A 23,269-nucleotide genomic window follows, 5' to 3' on the forward strand; every position below is an offset into this window, starting at 1 on the left:
ACAGCAGAGCTCACCTCAGCTCAGCAACATATGTGAGCCCAGGCGTATCCTAGATATACGCACAGACACTTTAACACTTTCAACTGTACACACTGTCTGATGCATTTCTGAAAATGACAAAGTCACTAAGGTCTATTCCCACCTATTACTGCTTGGTGTACTAATACATGTATAATGTTCATTTATCCCACTATCTACCATCTAGTCTCTTCTGCCCTCTGCTTAATGGTGTATAATCTAATGTTTGGTGTTGTGTATAGTCTACTATATGACTATTGGCACAGTTTCCTTAAGTAACTGTATGTCATACCTCACTCAATACATCTGTGGTGAGAAAGAATGACAGTAATGACTTTGACTTTGAGGTACGCTGGCTGAGGCCATGTGCGAATTATACTGACAATATGATTTTTTTTTTTTTTTCATCATCTAGCAAAATAGTAATTTAAAGCCAGGTAGTCAGCACCATGAAGAACCGACTGAAATATCACAGCAGGGAATGAGCACTCTTTCAATACAATGAGCCTGATAAATATGTTTTATTGCACTATGCTGCTTGAAATTCATGTAAAAAGCACAGACATACATGCATTGTATGGATAATATTTCACCCAAAATGGAAAATCGTTCATCTAAATATTATGTACGTATATGTAGTATTTTCTCAAATATCAGATATTTATCAGATCATATCTTAAGCACAACTACTAAATATAAGCAATATGCCCACCTCATGCCCTATTAGATGAATTCCAATAACAGGGATCAAATGGATCACATGGCTGTCAGATTCTTTTATTAAGAAGCTTTGTCACTGACAGTCATTAAAAGTTTGTGCTACTGTTGAGGTTAACTGTGATACAGAAGTTGTTCATTTTCTTGTTCAGGAGTAACTTGTTCTTCCTACTCTGGAGTTTCATTGTCTAGGATTTCTTGCTTTAGAGTTCCCTGCTCTGGAGTGTTGTTCTCTGTAATTTCTTGCTCTATAGTTTCTTGTGCTAGCGTCTCTTGCTTTAGCATTTTCTCATCTGGATTGATTGGCTCTGGAGTTTCCTCCTCTGGAGTTTCTTGCTGTGGTGTTTTCTTCTCTGGATACTTTGCCTCTGTTGTTTCCTCCTCAAGAGTTTCTTGCTCTAGATTTTCTTGCTCTAGGGTTTTCTCATCTGGATTGTTTGGCTCTGGAGTTTCTAGATCTAGAGTTTCTTGCTGTAGTGTTTTCTTCTCTGGATACTTTGCCTCTGTTTTTTCCTCCTCAAACGTTTCTAGATCTAGAGTTTCTTGCTTGAAAATTTCCTTCTCTGAATTGTCTTTCTCTGGGGTTTCCAGGAATGTTGTTTCTTGTTCTTGCTCTAGAGCCACTTGCTTGAAAGTTTCTTGCTCAGTAGTTGATTGTTCTGTTGTTTCTTGGTCTGTATTCTCCTGTTCCTTTATTTGTCCTGGAATTGTTTGCTCCTTTGCTGTGGCTGTGAACATTCCCTTGTATTTTTGTCTGTCCTCCTCTCTCTTCTCCTCCATACGCATGTTGAGAACGGCTAGATCTTTCTTCACTGACTTCTTCATACCTGGGTCTAGATCCAGCACTCTATGAAAGTCAGCCTTGGCCTCGGCCTCGTTCCACACCTCCATGTGTGCTTTTCCCCGCAAGTAGAAAGCTTTCATTACCCCTACACAACACAAACCAGTGTATAACAGTGCTTCAAATACAATTCTCAAAACAACTTGGTTTGGTGTATCATTTATTCTACATCATTACACAGTCAGTACACAGGCCTTGAATACATTCAAGCCAAAGTTATGAATTCTATATTCTACACTAACCGGGATGCTGGTTGATGATGTCACTAGTGTGTTCAATGACTTCATAATACTCCTGCATGCGCAGCAAGCACTGGCAATAGTTGAGTGTGAGAGTGTTGGCCATCTTCTCAAGCTTCAGCCAGGGGGCCTCCCAGGCCTTCTCCTAAAAATAAACACACACACACACACACACAATGCTGTAATCCTGACATAATGCCTGGGACAAATTCCCCGGTTGGCCCTCCATGATGGTGTAGCTGCTGTGCACAGTAAACACAAATTACTAACTTAATAGAGCATAACCACAAACAAGATGAATTTCAGTATTACATTACAAGGCTTTGGCCAGAAATTCCTGGAAGTATTATGAATGGGTGGGAAAAACTGGAGTTATTGGGTATATACATCTGACATTCACATATCAACTAAAATTTTAATTCACTTTTATTCAACAACTAGTCATCAACCATCCATTCAAAGGTCTTAGCTCTCTCACTTTAGACTGAATGTTCTTGATGCAAAGGATCGCCTCCTTGTACTTGTTTGTGGCCTCCTCAAAGCGACCCTGTTTGTACAGTTTGTTTCCTTGGCCATGAAGCACAGGAACAGCCTTTAGTCTCTCCTCATCATTCATTGCCCACGACTCCCTGTGATACTCACTCGGCTGCTGAACCTGAACAACACAACCCACAAAAGTATACTAAATAGTTAATACAGTGTAGTAATAATGTATTATCTATAGTGTCATAGAAAGAACCATAAAGATGTACGGTATTGCTCTCGAGAAGATTCAACTGAAAGTAAATCCAGAGCTCAACCTAGTGGCCGTTCTTGAGAAGTAGTTTAGTGCACTCAAGTTGTCTCTCAGATTTTAATGAATTGCCCAACACAAATCTGTTACACAACTGATTCATGAAAGACAGTATGGGCTTGCTTAAGATTTAGTGTCTCTCCGTATGTGGAAGTATTTCTTTACAGATGTGTGTGAGTCAGTAAGGAAGGGAGATGAGAATGACCTTTAGTAGTTCTAACACAAAGATGAGAGGCTGTGGTTCTTTCTGGAGCTCATCCAGGTCATCATAACCCAGGGTGTGAAACGCAAACATGTTAGCCATGCCACAGGTATGGATGTGCCAGTCTACGGGATCTTTTCCCACTGCAATGCGCCGAAGACTTTTTGCCACCATGGGGTACAGGCCAGTGTGCTGTCCAGCAAACAGACAAACCAGAGAATGTTAAACACATGCAAAAAGACGCCTCCTGTCTTTGAACAAACAGATTAAGATATTTGAATATTGCTTACTGCTATGATATTCTGAAACTCGAAATAAATCAAGACGTCATCCATTTTTTAAAAAAAAGCTAAATCAAGCACAGCTTTCCCTTAAAGCTCATTGCTGTGAGAACAGGTAATGGGTGTCAGGTTATAGGGCTCAGTTTTGAGAGCAGTACATAATAAGTACATCTGGTGGGTTTATTCAGCTTAATCCTCCTTTAGCCACTTGAGCTGTAGACACTAGGCTCCTGTCTCTTTTACAGTGCTAATGAACAGAGTATATGAAGGCTATTTGGGCTGAGATCCTACCATAACATTTACTGACAAAAAGCTGCGTGCTATGGCTTTCACAGGACCTGAACTAACATTGCATTTAACAGCATTTGCCTTTAGCCTTTACTGAATTGAATTTAATATACAGAGCTCAGCACCATGCAGAGTTTGTACACAAACAGCATGGCAATGTCGCTTTTGCTGGCAATGAGCATGACATTAAATCGTATTGTATCACTGGCTATTAAACCTTCAGGTGTTGTTTTGTTGAATTCCCAGAGCAGAGCATTTTTAATTAACTTTTAACAAAGCTTGTTTTGTGCTTTCACTGTGGTTGGCATTTCGCATGGTGATATTTACAAGACATACATCGGTCAGGTAGATTTGAGTTGTTCTGAATGATGGTACTCACGATAATGTCACACCAGAACTCTGAAACTTCTCCTATGCGCATGGACCTGAGTAGAGTCTCCCATACGTCTAGCTTGAACATGTTTCCAAACACCACTTCCATGGGCACCCCGACTTTCTTACTGTCATCCAGCACAGTGCGATCATCATTGCACAGCATGGTTCGAAAATGGAAAGTCACCTGTGAGTCACAAAGGTTGAAGATGAGAGGACACAAATAGCCACCGATCTCAGAGAAGCATTGCCAGTATGAAGTCTGATACCTTATGTTTATAAAATGTCTGGTTGGCTCAGGGGTTGTGAAACTGAGCCTCTGCAGGAGGGCTAAAGTGCTGAAGAGGTTAGTGTTTACACAGCTCTAATATACATAATCAAACCCTCAAAGGTCTTGATTATTAGCTGGTGAGTTGAATCAGGTCTTTCCAATCAGAGAAATTGGCAGACTGTGCAATCATGTGCTCCCTGTGGTCTATGTTGTGTTTCTTATATTCCACTTAAAAATAGACATCACTTTTAAATTAACCTTTCATGTTGATTCAATGATCTAATGGCTTTAAGTTTATTCTGGTCAAAGTCGATGAATCTAAGTCTCTCATAGGAACACTGGACTTGCAGAGGTGGTAGTGTGTGAGACACCAGTCCATTGCTGAGCACCACTTTAGCATAGTCAAGCCAGCTACCAACATGTCTTTGGGAGGTGAGAGAAAGTCAGAGAACCTGGAGTAAACCCACACAGACCTTAAACTGAGCTAAGGATCGAATTGGAGGCCCTTGAGCTGAGAGTCAGCAACCCTTCCTGCTGTGCCACTGTCCCTCTCACCATTTTACAACTAGTCTTAAAAATGATAGATTTGTGATCAGTTGTGTTCATGGTTTTTTACACACATAATACCAGCTGGCAAATATGTGTAACATATCTGAAATGAAAGCAGTAGGCTATAGAGTTAGATATGTTGTGTAACAACCTCATAAATATTATAATTGTAGAGCTGCCTAACCTACCTTGGATCCTGTGGTAAATTTGGGAATCTCACTGGTTCCTCCATGCAAGATAGTTTTTTTGATTCCCTCCACACCAAGCAGCAGACTGTCCACCATATTATATATTTATATATAAAGAGAGAGAGAATTGTGTCCAGACAAGTATGTTTGCACTGTATAGTTGAGTATTAAAGACTGGAGTGTTGCCTGTGGATTAAAGGACAGGGATAACAGGATTAGGCCTGACAGCTCCACCTGCCATCCACAGAAGGGCTTTTCTCAGCACTTTTCACCCATGATCATGTCTTACCAGAAATGTCTGGAAAATGCAGGGAGACAGACTAGTGTTTGTCCCTCTGTGTCAGCCTCCACGGTGGTCCATGCTAACAGGAGAGAGCAGCAAGACTCTCGTGGACTCAATGCCCCCGGTGTACACATGTGGCTGACAGCTGGAGAATGTGCTCACAGATCTCCTGCTGTACAGCGGTCCAAACAAGCCATCCACTTTTACAACTTCATAAGATTACAGAGATGGGCTTTACTGATTAGCTCACCACAGCTAGCTGTTTTGTGCATGTGTCACATTAGTGAGCAACAACTTCACTTCGAGTTGGACTGCTAAGGATAGTAAGGTTTGAACATGAAGCCACAGCTGTATGGGGAGGGTCCTGTGAAAAGGGAACTTCCTTTAAAAGGAAGCATGCATTGCTTACAAAGACAAAGTGTGCTTACATTCCTCCAATCATGTGGCCATTGCTATTGCACAACAGTTTGAAATGAGAACTTGTATCTAAGCCAATCAGGCCTGGCTTGCTGCATGGTTTATCTGCCCTCTAGTGGCAGCAATGTGGATACTTCCATGTGCACTGTTCTCTGCCAATGTGAACTCTTTCATGTGCACTAAACTGTGTGAACATCTGGGATTTTCAGACTATCTGGTGTGGCCTTGAATGGGCTGAATTTCCTTTTGAGTCTGGTTCCTGTCAAGGTTTATTCCTAATGCCAGCTCAGGGACTCTTTCCTTGAGTCTGCCGATTCTGGCTTCCGCTCAAAATGTAGAGTCTAAATCTAGAGCTAGATTCTGTAAAGCTGCTTTGTGGCTAAGTTTATTGCTATACAAATAAAAAGAAAAAAAAAAACCCTTTCGTATGCACTATTTGTAAATTGTATTGTTCGCTAAAAACAGTACAAAAGTTACCTGGAATGTTGATTCTTACAGGACTTTTAGTAGTGGTGGAATGAACCCTTATTGATTCTGCATCTTAACTGACAATTACAAGTCAGTTTTCTATTTATTTATTAATCTTTGATCTATTTAGGCTTGCAGTAATAAATGGCTGAATTTATTTCTTCGGCTTTCCTTTCCGTTCCGTTCCGTTCCGTTCCGTTCCTTTCCTTTCCTTTCCTTTCTTCTCCCTTACTCTTTTCACTGTCTGTGCAAAAAAATGAATTAGTTAAAAGATTAATTTCATCAGTCATACATATAAGAACAAAGTTACTGGTTTCCCTTATTCTCAGAAGACTTTAAGAAGTCTTTTTTCATTATCTCAGTGTTGCCATGGGTACAGGCTATAGAAAGTCTATGGAATACAAGGTATTTTGTTTGACAAAGGCCTTTTATGCCTGATGAATTTTAATCATTTTAATAACAACTTCATGGCTAATCTGTTAATTTGTTCATTTGAGGATGGGAGATTTACATCTGGTGCCATTTTATTCCTCAGATTAGTATATGAAAGGGTATTTGATCATATGTGCTGCTCAAACATCAGTCATGGTATTGGAGTGTGAACTCTCAGTACCTGGAGTAGAGCTGCAGTAGAAATGTGCACTGTGCTTCAGGCTAGTTTGTTTCTCCACCTGTCTTAAGCACATAAGGATGTTACCATTCCAGTATGTCAGCTCTGGTGTCTGTGTGAGTCACTGTGACTGAGTCAGTCCTCCTGCGCACACAGATGCATGTGTATGGGTTCGTGCTCGTATTAGTGAGGTGTGTTTTCAAAGAACACAATGTACATCTTTATAATGACACCATGGAAACCTGATTAATAATTATGCATCATAATCTGTTTGTGTAATGTGATATATTATATGTTGTCTGCAAGGCTCAATACAACAAAGCTTTCTCATTCATAAAGTGATGAGGCTAAATCCCTGGAACAGGTGCTACAGGGACTCAGGGTGGAGCCATGGTTACTGCTTTATCACTAGAGCTAGAGACTGATTTGAGTATGTGGTATTGGAAACTGTGAGTGACCCTTATTTCCACTGTGCAGGGCAGCGGTGCTCAAAGTGAGGATGTCCATGAGGCTGAGAAGCCTAGACAGGGGTCCATGATTATTTTTTAATTTAGTTACAGCAGAGGAAATTGCAAGCCAGCATTATCAAAGTTATTATACTGAATACTCAGTTCCTCTATTTATTTACCTGTTTCAGTGATCACTGAATGAGTTTCTTCCAAATCTCATTAACTTACCTTATTGGAGAAAAATCTCTCAGAAACAGAAATATCTTTAGCTCAGTAACAAAAACAATATTTATGAAATAAATCTGTGCAAAGGGGATCCATGGAATTTATTATATACATAAAGGGTTTCCTAGCTACACAGGTTTGAGACTTGCTATAGGGGAGATGAGGTTGGTCAAACACTTCTCCTCCACTGGGATTTGGCCTTTTCACACTTTCACCTGCGTGCATTCACACAGCAGGATATCTGTGTGGAGAAGATCAGATCCTCAGTGATTCACTGAAGTGTCATCTCTGGAGATTTCAACAAGTCTTGACAGAGGCCTGGACCCCCATCTAAATCACAGACTCCCTGTGAACATCTGTGCCTACAACAACCCCTACACGCACACTGAGTGAGACCTTTACTGTACTGACAATCCTATTACTTTACAGTGGCTCACACACACCACATAGTTGCTGCCTCTGCAATTACAAAATGGCCTCCTGAATGTAAACTGTTCCACTAAGTCCATAAAACGTCATCACGTCTCTGTGGATAGGGCAGATGACATGAACTGAACAGACAGTAGGGTTGAACCTGTGTCTTTGATTATATCTGTCAATGTATTTCATTTCCATTAGTAAGTGCATTATGTTAGTGGCTTTTACTGGTACTGCTACTAGAAAACCATAAACAGTAAGTGTTTCCTGCCCTAACAACTGAATGAGGCTTCATTTCAAAATAAAACCAATTGTTATGGATGGATGGATGGATGGATGGATGGATGGATGGATGGATGGATGGATGGATGGATGGATGGATGGATGGATGGATGGATGGATGGATGGAAGGAAGGAAGGAAGGAAGGAAGGAAGAAAGAAAGAAAGAAAGAAAGAAAGAAAGAAAGAAAGAAAGAAAGGGAACAACAGAAATATTAGCTTTATCCCAGTCAGGGCTATGGGTCTGGAGGCTATCCTGGGGACACTTTATGTAAGGTACACACCCAAGATGTTTTACATCATTTGGCAGACGCTCTTATCCAGAACAACTAACATTTGTTTAGTCTCATTTTATACAACTGAGCAATTGAGGATTAGGGGCCTTGCTCAGGGGCCCAGCAGTGACAGCTTAGTGGACCTGGGATTTGAACTCACAACCTTCTGATCAGTAGTCCAACACTGTGACCACTAAGTTGTCACACACATACTAAGGGTAATGTAGCCTAGTCAATTCACCCATGTGATGTGATATGTGATGTGATATAAACCGGAGAACTGGAGGAAACCCATACATACACAGGAAGAACATACACAGAAACCAAACACTGACCTGAGCTTCATATAGAGACACCCTGAAGCTGAGAGGCAGTAGCATTTTTTTATTATTATTATTATTAAAGCCATTCGAATTCTCTGTATCAAATAACTCTGAGCGTCTCATGAAGTTCAAGTGTTTGTTTTCCCCATGGAAATAAAAGTGTACAAAAGCTATCCGATGCTCCATGAGCCGTGAGGTCTGAGAGTCTGAGCTCTGAGCTCCACTTACTGTCTGTATGGAATGAATATAGATATATTGTGTGTGTCCATCTGGGGTTTATTTCAGGATCTACTGTTTCCCTGACCAGGATAAAGCCGGCATTTAGCAAAAATATATTTCAATTCTATTAGAATAATAAACACTGCTGTTAGACGGCCTGGCAGATTAAACCGTTCTCATCTTTGAGACCTTTTATCTATATGTAGAATGTAATACCTAAATGCTCCAGTAGGCGGACGATCATGAGAGCTGGATGAAGCAGTGAATGAATTAAACTATAATTTGCCTTTTAATTAATTTTTTTTAATTGTTGTTTTGATGATTAGGATTTTTGTGTGCACGGTAATTATCATAATCTAGCAATCTTTAAGGATATGCTCTGAGATATATGAGACATGCAGCCACAGAGTTGTCCAGGCCTGTACTGTAGACACACCTCTGTTTCAAATGTTCTCCAGCTACAACTTGAAGTGTTTCAAGCTTCTTGTCAGATTCACACAGCGCTGCAGTTTGAGATGCCCGGACTTAAGCTTCTCTGTTTCTGCGGGAGCTCCATGGGACTTCAACCCTTCGGTTATATTTTAGTTACGGTTTTATTTTTGGCATCCACATCAGATTATTTGCTTGATTCTTTTTGACAAATGCTTTAATGTGAATTCTTTTGGATTTCTGTAGATCTGAGGTCAACAGCACCACAACTGGAACTGCACACAGATGTATAAATGCAAGAAGCATAGCTGGAGTTGATTTCTTTCTAGCCCAAGCTGTAGATTCATGCAGCCTATCAGAGACAACCGTTTCGAGTGATTACACAAAATGGCATGCTGATATTTTTTTAGCCCATTTCAGTGTCACATCTGTAAGAAATTATCAGCAGCGATCAAGACGGAACATGTGAACACTATGGAGGATCATTTGTCATCTTATTTTTAGGACAAACTGAAACGTTGACTGTCCAAATTTAGCAATCACAAATGTAGCTGTGCATGTGTAACAGTTTGCCCACGTTGTTCTTATTATACCATAGGTGAGACCCTGTGATATAATGCACCGCTCAACCCTGACAGTTTCATAAGGTGAGCTATTGTTAGATGTTAAATTTTTAAACCTCCCATCTTGTATCATAACCAGTCATCACTGTTCACATGTACATGCATGCACATGTTCCTCCTCACACTGCCACGTCATACATTTGCTTGAGCCTGGCAATTCTATAACCTTATTCTGAGATGATATTCTGAGATAGACACTGCGTAACCTCTTTGAACTTTGAAGAGTCGCAGCCTTGAAGAACACTGAAAATGTCTGGCAAAAAACAATTTCAAATTTGAAGGTTGCGGCCATAAAATATTGTTTATACTGATTAAAAAAGTCCCTCGAGTCGATTTCTATTCCGCTAGTGTAATGGATCACCAGTCTACTGGTAAAAAGGGTTATCTAGTAAAGCTGACATATCCAAGATGTTGGTGTTGCTGTCAAGCCCAGCTTCAGTGCAGCATCTACACTTTTCTATGTGATTATAGGCCTCCACTGTTTCTGCATCTATAATTCAAATTAATTACTAAAAGATACCTTCATATTCTGATGGCCCTGAGACCCAGAGCTCAGATTCACTATTTGTTGAAAGAAAAACTTTATTGCCTCTCCATCATCTTTTTTTTCTTTCTTTTCCCTTACAAACTTTGCATACCTTTAAGATTGTTTTGCCAGCAAACACACAGGCTCCAGCAGTGATGTATACACTTTGACACATCCTGAACCCTAGAGGTATTACACAAACCCTGCCTTAATGCCATCACTCCAAACCTCATTCCCAAACTCATAAACCAACCGCACAACTCCAAACCCCTTTTCCAAACTCATAAACCACATCACCAGCTCAAACCACCTGGTCACTTGAACAGGACGTGTGTGTTGGCAGCAAGAGAGGAATTCTCAGTGTTAGTGTGTTGTATGCAAGTGTGACTCAAATTCCTCAGAGGCAGACTCATGCTGGGAGGCTGGAAATTCATTTTTGCTGGCTGCAGCCATGTTTATGTTCATTCCTGCAGAGACAGGGCTAAAATGTCTGAACATTTGCAGGGTGTGAGGTCAACTTCGGTCGTGAACTCAGTTTCCCAGAATGCACTGCGGCCTACAGATATGGCCATGCTAGACAAAACCTCCCTAAATGATATATTCACAATCACTGGACTTGCACTCACCTGTTTCCAATCCCACACACATCCTTTATCAAGAGACTGCCTTGTTGCTCAGTTTGTAGGCATCTAAACTTATCAAGCTTTCATTTCTGTGATAATTATTCTGGTTGTTTTCCCAATTTCCATATTTTAGATTTGTTCTGTTTATGCTGCTTGCTGATCACCTGACTATTGCCTGTTCTCTGTTTTCAATTTGGCCAATGATCTGGATTTGTCTGCCAGTTTTTCATATTTGCTGCATTTGTAGCTATCTCAGCTTCTCTCCCTGATGCAGGGATTTGGGCAGATATGAGACATTCTCTGTCGTTAACATCATCATTTTGTATGAAAAACTACAGAAGACATACATAGGACATGTTAAGAATAACCAATTCTTCTAGATTTATAGCATGTGTGTCCCAAATGTCTCCATACATAGTTGAAAATAGCACGTTTTGCAAAATGTCTTCCATAATTAAGTCCCCCCCCCCCCCAAGATAGCTTTTAAGAAAGCCTCTAACAAAAGAAGAACGTATTAAACTCATTCGCGTTGCTGGATAAGGAAGCTGGTTGTGAAGCTGTTGCAAGGTTGTGATGGACATAACACCAGATGTGTTAACACAAGTGTTTACACAGAACTGGCAATCACGTAGAGGATGTTTTGTAAACACAGTTACGTTTTAATAATAAAAAAAAAAAAAGTGTTAATTTCCCCCATTTATGAAGACTTCAGGGACACCCTGTATTTATAACATAGATACAGCACACTTCCAAAATACTTCATCCACTTAGGTTGAAGATCATATAACACAAGCACTTATAATTCACAGCTGCAATTGGGTTTAGAAAGTTGTTTGCCAAAACAAATTCTAGTTTAATTAAAGGAAATGTGCTTCGATTTGCAAATCTTTAGAATCTGGTTTCCTTTTATAGTGTAATATAAGACTGGGAGATATGAGATTTTCTGTGGTTTCTGCATAGCACTCTGTAGTCTGCTTTCTTTTGTGCCTGTAGTTGAAGCGTTATGATATCTGAGCTAACGTTAGGGTTAGGGTTGTATAGGGTTGTTTTTTTTTCTTAGCTAGGATGATATTCAGTAGTATTAAAATATATATTTGTTCACTATACAAAACTCTGACTATACTGAATAGATGATCAAGTAATAGATTATTTATTCAAAGAACGTATAATCTATCACAGAAAGAACTGATAAAGTTCTGAACGTTTTTAAGAAGTTCCTTCAAAGTTTATTGCACGTATATATAAAAAGCACAGATTTAGGGAAATGACACGTCAGTCCATGAGTGAATAAGACCAGTCCTTAAAGCATGCTTAGCACGGCACTGCTAGCTCAAAGCAATGACTGCTGAGGGCTTTGCCAGTACTTAATAGAGCAGAGCGCTCTCAAATGCACTCAGTGACCCTCCTGAGTCATGCTGCTTGTCCTCACACATTAAAATGGGTCAATTAAAAAGAACGGGTGGGGGTGGGGGGAGGGGCGAGCTTTGGGGCAATGACGGTGAAAAAAGAACTTCGTCTTTCTCTGACCGCCAGAGCTTCATGCCCAGGGAGAACCTGACCTGAGCCACGACTGACAATTTCCTCAAGTATGTATTTATGCGGCTCACGCAGCTCATAGCCCAGATGAGCACTGCAGCCTGAAGCTAAGCTAAATGAAAGGCAGACTGATCTCACATGGACCCGCATGTGGTACACAGAGCAAAGGGGACATTTCAGTGCAGCTCTTCGGAGAATAGCAATCACTCAAATGCTTTGCCTTGCACTGCTCCAGCACGTTAGGGTTTACTGTAGGACAGCCATGAAGGGAAGCAGTTCCTGTTTCATTGCACAATAGTTCTCACTAACTCACTGTTCAGTTGCCATGTGACCTGTTCACACAGACACAGTACTCTTCTCCTAAAAGACCTTTAGCAATGTGAAGTGCTACAGAGAAAAAGTTTGGATTGTTAGAAACACATGGCTACATGTTACATATTTGTGACACCAAATCCACTCTAGTGTTAGAAGAGACCTCTGCACTGAAAACTGGATTAAAGTTGACAGGCTATTATGGTCATATAACTACACCGGCAGTCAAGACCTCTAACGCACTAGCCTAATTTAAGTCTGTTGAGTAACCTCTGCTTTACACTCTTGCTCTAGCAAGTGGCACGTCTTGGCAGAGATCACCACCATGACTGGGAAGGAGCTAAATATGGATACACTAACAGCAATGCAGCAGATCAGGCTTCTCAGACTTTCTGCAGCCAGTGTGTCCATTCAGTGTAAAAATATTTCATGGATCCACCGACATTGTAATTTTATAAACAGAAATAAAATAGGCACATTTAACAAATATGCATACTGTCAGACATATTTAGTGAAGCTATTAGTTTTATTCCTAAAATAACACTCATTTACCACCCTAAAAGGTTTTGTGCAGAAAAATTTTTTCGGAGGTGAAGAACCATTAAGTATGCCAAGAACCCTTGGAGAAATATTTCTTCCTCCTAGAAAAAGAGTATATCATATTAACTTTCTATAATTTTATCACATATGAAACTGACACAATATATGTTTGAAATCAATATAGGGACCAAGAAAGACCACTGACAATGCATTTATAATGATGCATCTCAGTAATCCTTAATGCCTGGTCAGGCTTGTCGTTATTAAAATTTCCACACATACCTTTATTTTAAAAAGAAAAAGACTCACACCCTCTTCAGGTTTAATGATACAGACAGAAGCATTGTGTTACACCCCTATACTGAGCCTTAAATTATAAAATTTGTAACTTCCTCAAGGAAATATATTTATGTGACTAGTGTAATTATAAACCCAGGAAATACCAGTAAACAGCAACTGATACTGATCTCATAACATCATTGAAATTCTTAAAAATCACAGACCATACTGTGATAATTATGGCAGTATATAATGAGAGCAGCCCTTTTAAAATATTCAAAGCAAATATTTGGCGCTGTGGGCAGCAGCATCTGTGATCTTTCTGAGCAAAGAGAAAATTTCAGATTTGGTTAAAACAAGCAGCGAAAGAGGAAGACATTTGCTGAGGCCACATGCTCCTTTAAAGAGACTGTCTGGCTCATGTATTTCTCCTGTCAGTTGTTCCATGGAATTACATAATCATTAAGGGAGAAGAGAATCGAGTACCTGAACAGTCTCGTCCTGATGTCACCAGCAGGATTAACTGCAGAGGTAGACAGCAGATTAAAGACCCACAATGAATCCTATTCACCCACTGGTGTGCCCTCAAAGGCTCTTACTCTCACATTTTTCCCTTTTTCATCCCACCTCGTGGCAACGAGGCCACATTAAACGTGACACATTGCTGGTGGCCTCGCTTTGCCGAATGCGTCACAGAGCTTGTTCAGGGCTCCAGTGGAACAGGAGGCTAGTTAGTCACTCAGACATGGTGGTGGCGGTGGGTGTGCATATGCTCTGAGTCATCAGGATGCATTCAGACATCCGCTCATGGTATTTTCCAGCAGTAGTTAATGAGCTGGCCAGACCGAGGCTATCGTTTATTATAGGCCTGGAGATGATGGACTCATCCATTTGTCTGGGGATCACAGGTCTTAAACATTATCTTCGGCTTGAGGCATGATTAAAGCCACTGCATCACATCTGCATTTGGTTTATATAACAGCATATGATCCTATTCTATTTTTCACATTAGTTTTTCGACTGCTTGTATGCAAAATGCTATTCAATAGATAGATACATCTGTGTGGTTTTAGGATCTCAATCCTGATATGAATCATGAGAGAGTAGAAACCGGATCCAGAATCATGGTGTGCTCTACTCTACACACTGCAAGTGTGAGTGTCTGGCTTGTCTACATGCCGAGTGAGAAAGCTCGTTGTCATGAGTCACGCTTTATGTCTATGTGCTGCCTCCTCTCAGGCTTCGCACACAAAATGGCCTCTGCTGAGCAAACTTATGATGAGTCATAGTAAAGCGCTGGGATTTTTGCAAAAAATAAATAAATAAATTGCCTGGGTCACTTTTTAACTACTTGGTTACAAACAGATGATTCTTTAAATACACAAAAGGCCACCGACTGCCTCATTAGCTATACACCTGGGGAAAAGTGAGTCTCACAGCACAGCAGGTAACTTGTGCTCGATTAGAGCGGCAGCACTCTGCCTCAGTCACAGGGCCAAAGATCAAGCAAGCTTGCAAGAGGTCTGGCACAGTGTTGCAACATGAATGTTTCATCAGGTGCTGTGATCTCCTGTCTGCCTGGAACTCAAGGTAATCTGCGTAAGCAGCTTTAACCTGGTGCTGAGTATGTTGCCCTAGAACCTTCTTTCCTCTCTTCAGGTGGCATGAGGACAGGCATCAAACCAGACACTGGAGAAAAAAAACGGCACAGGAAAATTTTGTGTCTATAATTTCTTATAAAGGAAATCCTAAGTCATGGCAGCATTTGCTGACCTGAGGGCTTTGGGCTTCATACATCCCCTTCCAGTTTAAATATTATCTAATGTGTTGAAACCAAAAGTGCTTTGAAATCCCACTGCTGACTGATCGATATCACACTTCAATGGGTTATCAAGAAGCATCTGACCCTTGCCATTAGTAATTCTACTGCTCTTCCTGTAACAACATAGAGCTTTTAACCTTTATACAAAGCTGTACAATGCTGGTCTCTTTCTGCGCAATTGATTTCGTAAATCTGATTTTTTAAACTTCTCTTTTTTAAGTTCAATTTGTGGAGCATAAGTTTTTAGTATGCTGTTTCAGCACACTTTCTCTGTAATTTCCCAATGACTGACCGAAGACAGACAGTCAAACAGTCAGGATAAATGTTAATTAGAGCGAAGCTTCAGATTATTACACACACGCTTTACTTAATTCTTTCCTTTCCACTGTGAATATGCAGTATGTCTTTTATGCACCATCACTGATACTAAAGACAATAATTTTAATGAAAGAATTTAAACACACAAGAATTTCCACAGTTCAAATTCACACACCATTTGAAAATAAAAATAACAGAGACAATATGATGTTATAATCATTTATAATGCATGTCAAAGCTCTGAATAAGTGCATTTATAGCACATTATTTTCACAAATGTTTAAATTGCCTTTCTAATGAAAAAAACATTTATATAAAGTCAGTGAAGTGTAAATGATATTAGGCCTACATGTAATCAGTTCAGCAGACACATACTGTAGTCAGGATCATTGGATTGTGCATTAAATAGGTTCTAAAACACCGCTGCATTTGGCCCTGTGCAGTAGGCACATACAGCAAATAAGAAGATGCTTGTGTGAAGATGAAATAAAAATGACATTATTTTTTTATCAAAAACAAAACCCATTAATGTTTCAGATTCATTGTTGACCTTGAACATTATGATATCACCTCCATTTTTGATACTTAAAAATACTTTCTCTTTCTTATGTGCTACATGACCATAATGTAGTGCTACAACTTAGCAATAAAACATAAGATTATTAATATTCAGATGCATGTAAACACCATGTTTAATTAACCAGATTGAATTTATAAAAAGTCTTGAATCATTAAAAAAAAGTTAAACAGCATCCACAACAGTTAATGATATTGATCCTACATGAGCCTCAGAGATGACGGAGAGCACAAACACAAAAAGTGTGGGCTTCACTTTTCAGGCCATGGGCATCTGGTTCTGCTGAGTGGTGAGAACATTTTCTACCTCGCTTTTCATCTGGCTGGGAGGCTTAAGACACATTTTCATATCCTGTTTTCGGCACTGCTTTTGCCCTTGAAGTGAGGCTTATTGCTTGCTGAGGGTCAGGCACTGTGTGTGTGTGTTTGTGTTTGTGTGTGTGTGAGCGCACACGTGCGTACGCATGTGTGTCGGTGGTTGTACTCATGCACAGTATGCATAAGCCGAACAAATAAACCCAAAATCACATACCACAGCAGGGCCTGGGGGAAAAATGAGGGGAAGTTACAGATGCAAGTCCAGCGAGTGTGTTCTTCGTTCGATCGAAGAACCCGGTGACTTATTCATAAACAGAAACACATGTAAAGGCCTGGGCTTTGATCCAGCGAACACACTGACATCCATAAGAGCATTGCAATTCTTCTTTCAAACCCTCAAAACATTTTGATCAGTAGCAGAGAGGTTGAAAGGGTGTTCCCCGCCTGTTCCACACCCAAATAAGGGCAGGAGCATCTCATCCGTTCAGGAATGTTGCTGACTCAGCATGGGCCTTGCCAGTAGGTTTAGTTTATGCTTGCAGAGAATGCAGAGCCAGGCCCAGACAGCTCACGTGACACCTTCCAAATGGGGCACGGGGGGAAATTGGGATGCGCTGCATAAACGAATTAAGATAAAAATCAGGACCTGTCTGACCTGAGATTGATTTTGACTTCTCTACCATCTGGTTCGTCTCAGATTCCTCCAACTGTTGACCTGTGATGGTTTCATTCTAAGCTGGGGTGCCAGGAAAGAGCCAACCACAACAGTTCTTCAGCTGGCAGCTTTAGCTGATACACAAGGACATAAAGCTTGCCAGTGAAGAACTGCTGCGGGTCAGCCAGTGGGCATCCGGACACAAGCTGGACATTCCAAGAGGTAGAGAGGATCAACCTGTAGAAAGATACACAGACAAGAAAAGAGGTGTACATTAGACTTAGCTTGAAATCATGGAAGAGATCAAGGAAGGGAAGTTTTCTCATTTCTTACACACATACAGTTTTTGATCTCTTCAAATCAGCCTATGGCAGAGGAAGCATGGTAAACGGAGATGTATAAAAGCTGATAATGAAGCTATGTGGATGGGGTTTCAGCTGCGCCTCCCCTCGCTGCCACAGCTATGCAGGCTAGAACAAGCAGTGGAGTCATGTGCTCTCTGCCCCAGGGGTTTTTCTGTTCAAGCCAGCTTGCTACTGCTTTCCCATTTACTGCGCTTAGCACAGCTCAGCTCAGCTCCACTCAATCCTGCCTTTCCTGTAGCTGTCAGCTCAGAACAGCTCCAGAATTTTAGGTCCAACCAGAACCGGTTCTTCATGAAACTGTAGTGGCCACATCACAGCAATGCAGATCCCAATTCCTCCCAAAACTTTGAGTATCCTTTTCAACACTCCACAGGGTGCAGACTGATCGAAGTTCACAAGTTTTAAGGAAGTTTATTACATTAGATATCAAATACTCTCACCAAAAATGCTTCTAATGACAAAAAAAGGCAAGTGAGGGCATGACAGCGTTACGCAAAACGTATTTCATAATATAGAAGCAGTCCTCATGACAGAAACCTCAACGAGTCAGAGAGTCTAGAGGCCTCCATCTCAGTGTGCAGTTAAAGGTGGCTTTGTAGCGCTGCATTTTTTCAGCAGTTCAAGGACGAGAGCGGGGCAAGCACAGCCTCAGTAGCACACTGAACCCAGCGACCCTGCAGCACCATGGAAAGAGCCAATCCACACAGCTCCGGCCAAGGACAGGACACCCACAAACTAACACGCTCTCACAGGCAAACTCACTAACTCCTACAAACCCACTCCCACACGCTCACCACACTGCACAAATACACCCCTACAAACACTCACCCACATAAAAACACACTCTTGCCAAACAGCCGAGTCTTTTAAAGCCAGCCATGCTCATTTAACCAGGTAGCTGAGGGGAGTGTGTTGGAGTCATGTCCAACCGTGCGTCTGTTTTGTTAACAATGATTAAAATGACTTTCAGTAGCAGCTTCCACTGCGTCTAAAACAGGTTATCAGACACCCAAGCAACTGAATCACTCTTTGTTTGAAGTGGAGATAAAGTCCTCTCTGTGGCCAGGATACGGATGGCGGAGAGAGCCGTGGGCTACGGTTACACAGAGAGCAAGCTTCACTGTCTGTCTTTCTCATACACGTGACCTGTGCTGCACTACATCGTAAAACTGCACCTCTAACACCTCCTGCACACACTAGGAGAGGTGGCCTCTCTAGGGAGCTTTAATTTTAATTCAGATATCAGAGTGTCATTACACAGTAATTCTTCATGCATCTTAGTGCAGCTCACTTTTTGATTTCTGTTTCCTATATTATGATTTTCTTTCCTAGTCTGACTATTTGCTTTTAAAATGCTTTTTAAAACCACACTTGAAACCAGGCTTGATGCAGTTCCATTAGGGCAGTCAGTATGAATTTCAATTTGAATAGGATACTATACAACTTTTCATAACGTTTACAAAAAAAAAATCCACATTTGGACGTTTTACTTTTCAGTTGCTGAATGATAGCTAAATGATGCAGGAAATAGATTTGGGGACATTTCTTTCCTTGAATCTTGTTTTGCAGCTTCGAGTAGATTGCTGTTTATGCTTCAGTTTAATGGCATTAACCTACTAAATTATTGAGAGCATATTGAATGCTAAATATTTTCATGTATACATAATATCTGAATTCGAGAGCTTGCTTGGCTTATTTTTTACATTAGAATTGTTTGGTAATACTGTTTAAACGTCTGTTCACAACTGTGCCTTGAAAATAGGACCTTTTAAGAGATATTTCCAAAGCATTAAAAGGATCGATGATTTTTCACTTCCCTTCACACCAGACAACAAAAACCATTTACTGTTCAAGCAAAAACCACAGAGTCTCTTCTGATAGGCTGTGCTAGTGTTTCCATGAAGCACTTCATATTGAATTCTCACTGTTCCTGGGTACACGCAGGTTTCCTTCCTACAGCGGGATACACTGCCACAAAGCCACACTCTGCTCTCTGAGCTAAAAGCTTCATTCATAAGCAGTCTGCTTTGCACACAATGAAGCATATTTAACCATAGCCCACTCTTCCTGTCTCTCACACACCGTGACTCATTCACATACGCACACTCACGATGGCTCAAAGATCCCATTGCAGAACACCGTGTTCCAGTAATCCTATGGATGTAGACATTTCCTGGGAAAATTACACAAAAATGTAATTTAAAAAAAATGACCAAACCTCTAACAGAGACTTTATATAGACATACCTCTCTCTATCTCTGCCCGTGAACCAGCACATCCCAGGCAACTGGTTGCCGGGAGAAAAGAAGCTGTTAATAAATAGTCAGACTATGTATAAGGAGAAAAATTAACTCAATTCATCCTTTCTAGATGTGTTGCTTTTAAGACTGAACTCATTATCTGATTACAGCAACAAAATAAAGTCTTATTAGCTTTAGAGTCGTCTTCAATCTCAGTTTAGTGAAAAGATTCTCTAATTAGCCCCATACCTGAGCTTGCCTTACAGTCATTTAAAAAACAGAGAGGTCAGGGCCAAGGTGACGTGACATAATGATTAAAATCAGCCAAGTTGGAAACTCTGAGCTCCCAGGACAAGAAGGTACATTCCAGCCATACTTGCCCTGTCGAGAATGAGGGAAGGGGGGGTTGAAGCAAGAAATAGAGTCACAGGAGAGAGCGAAAAGGAGAGACAAACCCAGTGGTTAGGAAGCTTAAAAAACTAGTCTTTCAGTGCACTGAAAAATTTGAGGTTTGCGTTCTTAAACTGGCAGCGAAAACCACTACAGCCCTGATGGAAAGGTGCCTTAATTTAGCTCTGAAATACCACGAGACATGCAATACATAAAACGATCAGAAGAATTAAGTCAGGGTTACTGTATATCACGTTCACACAAATTGGGCAGAGTCTGTGCTTGATTTGTGGGTCAGTCTGAGTTGACAGCTGGTTTAGAAAATTAAGTAGTATGTGAAGGGCACAGTCTTTAATTTCATGCTTTATGCTTTTGCTAGTTTTAGCCCATTTGGCTCGAGTATCAAAGACTGGATATGGTTTATATTTCTCTCAATAGCCAATGAATACTGAGAATGCAAAAAAGTTAAATCCAAGAAGTAAATATAGCAGGCAGACATTTATTTGCAGCCTCTGTAGAGAATTCAATAGACAAAAAACAAATTGAGAGTAGCAAAACTTCCTATTCGAAGTAAATTCGGATGAGTTGTAACCAGTCAAATGAGACATGTTTGTTTTAACAGTGCTATTTGTTTTATGAAAAAGTCATCAGAAATGTACACTTCATGTAATCGGGCATTGTTATTGACCAGTGGAAATTCTAGAAAAATACATTCATGGAGCTTGTGCTTGAAAGAAATGGCAGATGATGCACAATTGATGCCGAATGTCCAACAGCATTCTGGAGCTACGCTCTCTCCATCTGCGCAGCTCACATAGCACTATACTGTACATGCATTATTCATGGTGAACACTTGTGCGGGAAGAAGCATGTTCACTTGACATCTCTTTAATCAAACAGTTAGCTTGCATCAGGCTTATCCAGAGCCAAAGCAATCAAGCCAGTTCACCAGGTTAAAACCAATGGCCAGTGTGACCTCAGTGTGCCATCAATGACTCATACCGCAAAGCAGCGAAAGAGACATGAGTGCAAAACTAAGATTGAGAAACAGATGTAAATAGCAGGAGCACGATGGGAAGCAAAAAAACTACAGGATGAGAGGAAGGGGATTATTATGCAAAAAAAAAAAAAATTTACAAACCATTACAGGGCAAGCTGCACCTGCAGTTCAGAAATAGCTTTTTTTTTCATCAATGAGGATGTGTACAATGTGTATAGAGACGTAAACAGGAAGCTCAATGAGGACTTATACCCTGCCACTTCTGCCTGCCTGAATGAAGCTGTGGACTCCCGAGCTCAGCACTGATGCTCATCCTGCGAGTGTTAATTAGATGTACTATGAGTTTCCTGTCATCTTGTGAAATAAACCCAGCATGTATATTCTCCTGGGGCGATCTATACCGCTCTTTTAAAGCCATCTTGGTAACCAGTGCAGCTGCTATGTGTTCTGGTGTATTTTCCCTGTGGAATTTAGAGGATAAACCTGATTGGTTACAGATGCCATGATCATAGGAAAAGAGGAAAAGAGGGGAAAACTAGGAAAACCACCAACCCAAAACTCCTTGCATTCCCACATTCTAGCATTGGGTAAAAGTTGATTTGTCTTACACAACATGATGATAAAGCAAGTGACATGTGGTCATTTCATGCATCTTGAGCATCAGGATTATATCTGGATGGAGATTATAATAATAATAATAATAATAATAATAATAATAATAATAATACAAAGAAACTACATCTAAGACACATTTGCACCATATTTGCTGCATTTTAGGAGAACCGAGACACATTTCAACCACTTTATAGAAGTGTGGAAATGTATCTTACTCTCCAAACCACATTCAACAAACAAAACCCCACCCAACAGGTGACACACAGGCCCCTTAAGAGTGTACACTTAAAACATAACGGAGATGTAAAACAACACAGAAAATCCTGATTTAGATGTGGCAACCATCTGAACAATAACTAAACTTTAAAAAAAAAAAAAAAAAAGAAGAAGAAGAGGAACAGTACTACACGCTGGTGTTGGAATGGAATAAGCCGATTTGCTTATTATTGTGCTGTACAGCTCTTAGATTTCACTCTGGACCCCTGGAGATGCTGCAAGTGTAAATGCATGTTATTGTTAAATCGTATCAATTCAGTCTAGATATAAGACACAAGAACGTAATTGAAGAGTTGAAACAAGAGGAGAAAATGATGTGACACATTTTGAAGTAAACTACAGGCCCTCTCCCGTATCCAGCCATGACTTCCCCAAACCGCTGTGTGTGAGAATAAAGACTTTGTTTGTGCTTGGTTCTGCAAGCTGCAGGCTCTCGTTTGACTTGCCAGCGCTTCACACTCCTCTCTCTGTAGCTTACTCTCTCATGGTGAACTTTGCCCCTAATGCTAAACACATTCTTTTAGCAGCTTGCTAAACAGACAAGCAAATAAACAAAATAGTTTGATGTAAAAAAGGAAATTCCATCAGGCTCATACAATGGAAATGACTGTGAGGCAATTCGGAAGTAGCAAAGCCATTTCAGGAATTCATCTAATCTCCTGCTAATATTGGAGCTGGAGGGAGGAGAGTAAAGGCTGTCTATAAATCACCCCACAGAACTGCACAGACCCACATACACCCACAGTGTAAGACTGTGTAAGATTAAACAGCGTAGTGGAACTCACTGGCTATGTAGTTTGCATAAATTCATTAGCTAACCCAATCATTTTTGAAGGTTTACAGCATCAGATTTATGCATCAATTTCTGGTGAAGAAGGCATCTTGTTGTGTCACTTTGGCATCTTTGTTTATCTATGCGCATTTTATTATGCAGCAATTAAATAAAATCTCATCCAAACTTTAATCCTTTTGCTCTCTTTTAGCTAACTCTTCCAGATTTTTTTCCGAGTCATTAGTCTTTGTTGTGTGAATTAAATTATTCATCTCTCTATATTATAGCACAGAGACAGCATATGTTGATGTTCATCTGAACAAAATGTTT

At 40.4% G+C, this 23,269-nt stretch overlaps 1 protein-coding gene across 3 annotated transcripts in view; it reads right to left on the bottom strand.

The window, feature by feature from the left end:
- Nucleotides 1–587: 587 nt before the first annotated feature.
- aipl1 (aryl hydrocarbon receptor interacting protein-like 1) overlaps nt 588–23,269 on the bottom strand; it is a 28,720-nt gene continuing 6,038 nt past the window's right edge. The window contains exons 1-7 of one of the 3 annotated variants that reach the window (XM_058414218.1): nt 5,049–7,959; nt 4,760–4,945; nt 3,759–3,938; nt 2,814–3,002; nt 2,294–2,470; nt 1,819–1,960; nt 588–1,664 (exon numbers count right to left, since the gene is read on the bottom strand). In XM_058414218.1, coding sequence (XP_058270201.1) covers nt 904–1,664; nt 1,819–1,960; nt 2,294–2,470; nt 2,814–3,002; nt 3,759–3,938; nt 4,760–4,855 — 1,545 coding nt within the window. In that variant the 5' untranslated portion in view covers nt 4,856–4,945; nt 5,049–7,959 and the 3' untranslated portion in view covers nt 588–903. Of the gene's footprint in view, nt 1,665–1,818; nt 1,961–2,293; nt 2,471–2,813; nt 3,003–3,758; nt 3,939–4,759; nt 7,960–14,078; nt 17,519–23,269 lie in introns of those variants that run through there. The other 2 variants (XM_058414219.1, XM_058414216.1) reach the window with 2 other exon arrangements.

This window comes from Hemibagrus wyckioides, linkage group LG17 (assembly GCF_019097595.1).
Source record: "Hemibagrus wyckioides isolate EC202008001 linkage group LG17, SWU_Hwy_1.0, whole genome shotgun sequence".
NCBI lineage: Eukaryota > Metazoa > Chordata > Actinopteri > Siluriformes > Bagridae > Hemibagrus > Hemibagrus wyckioides.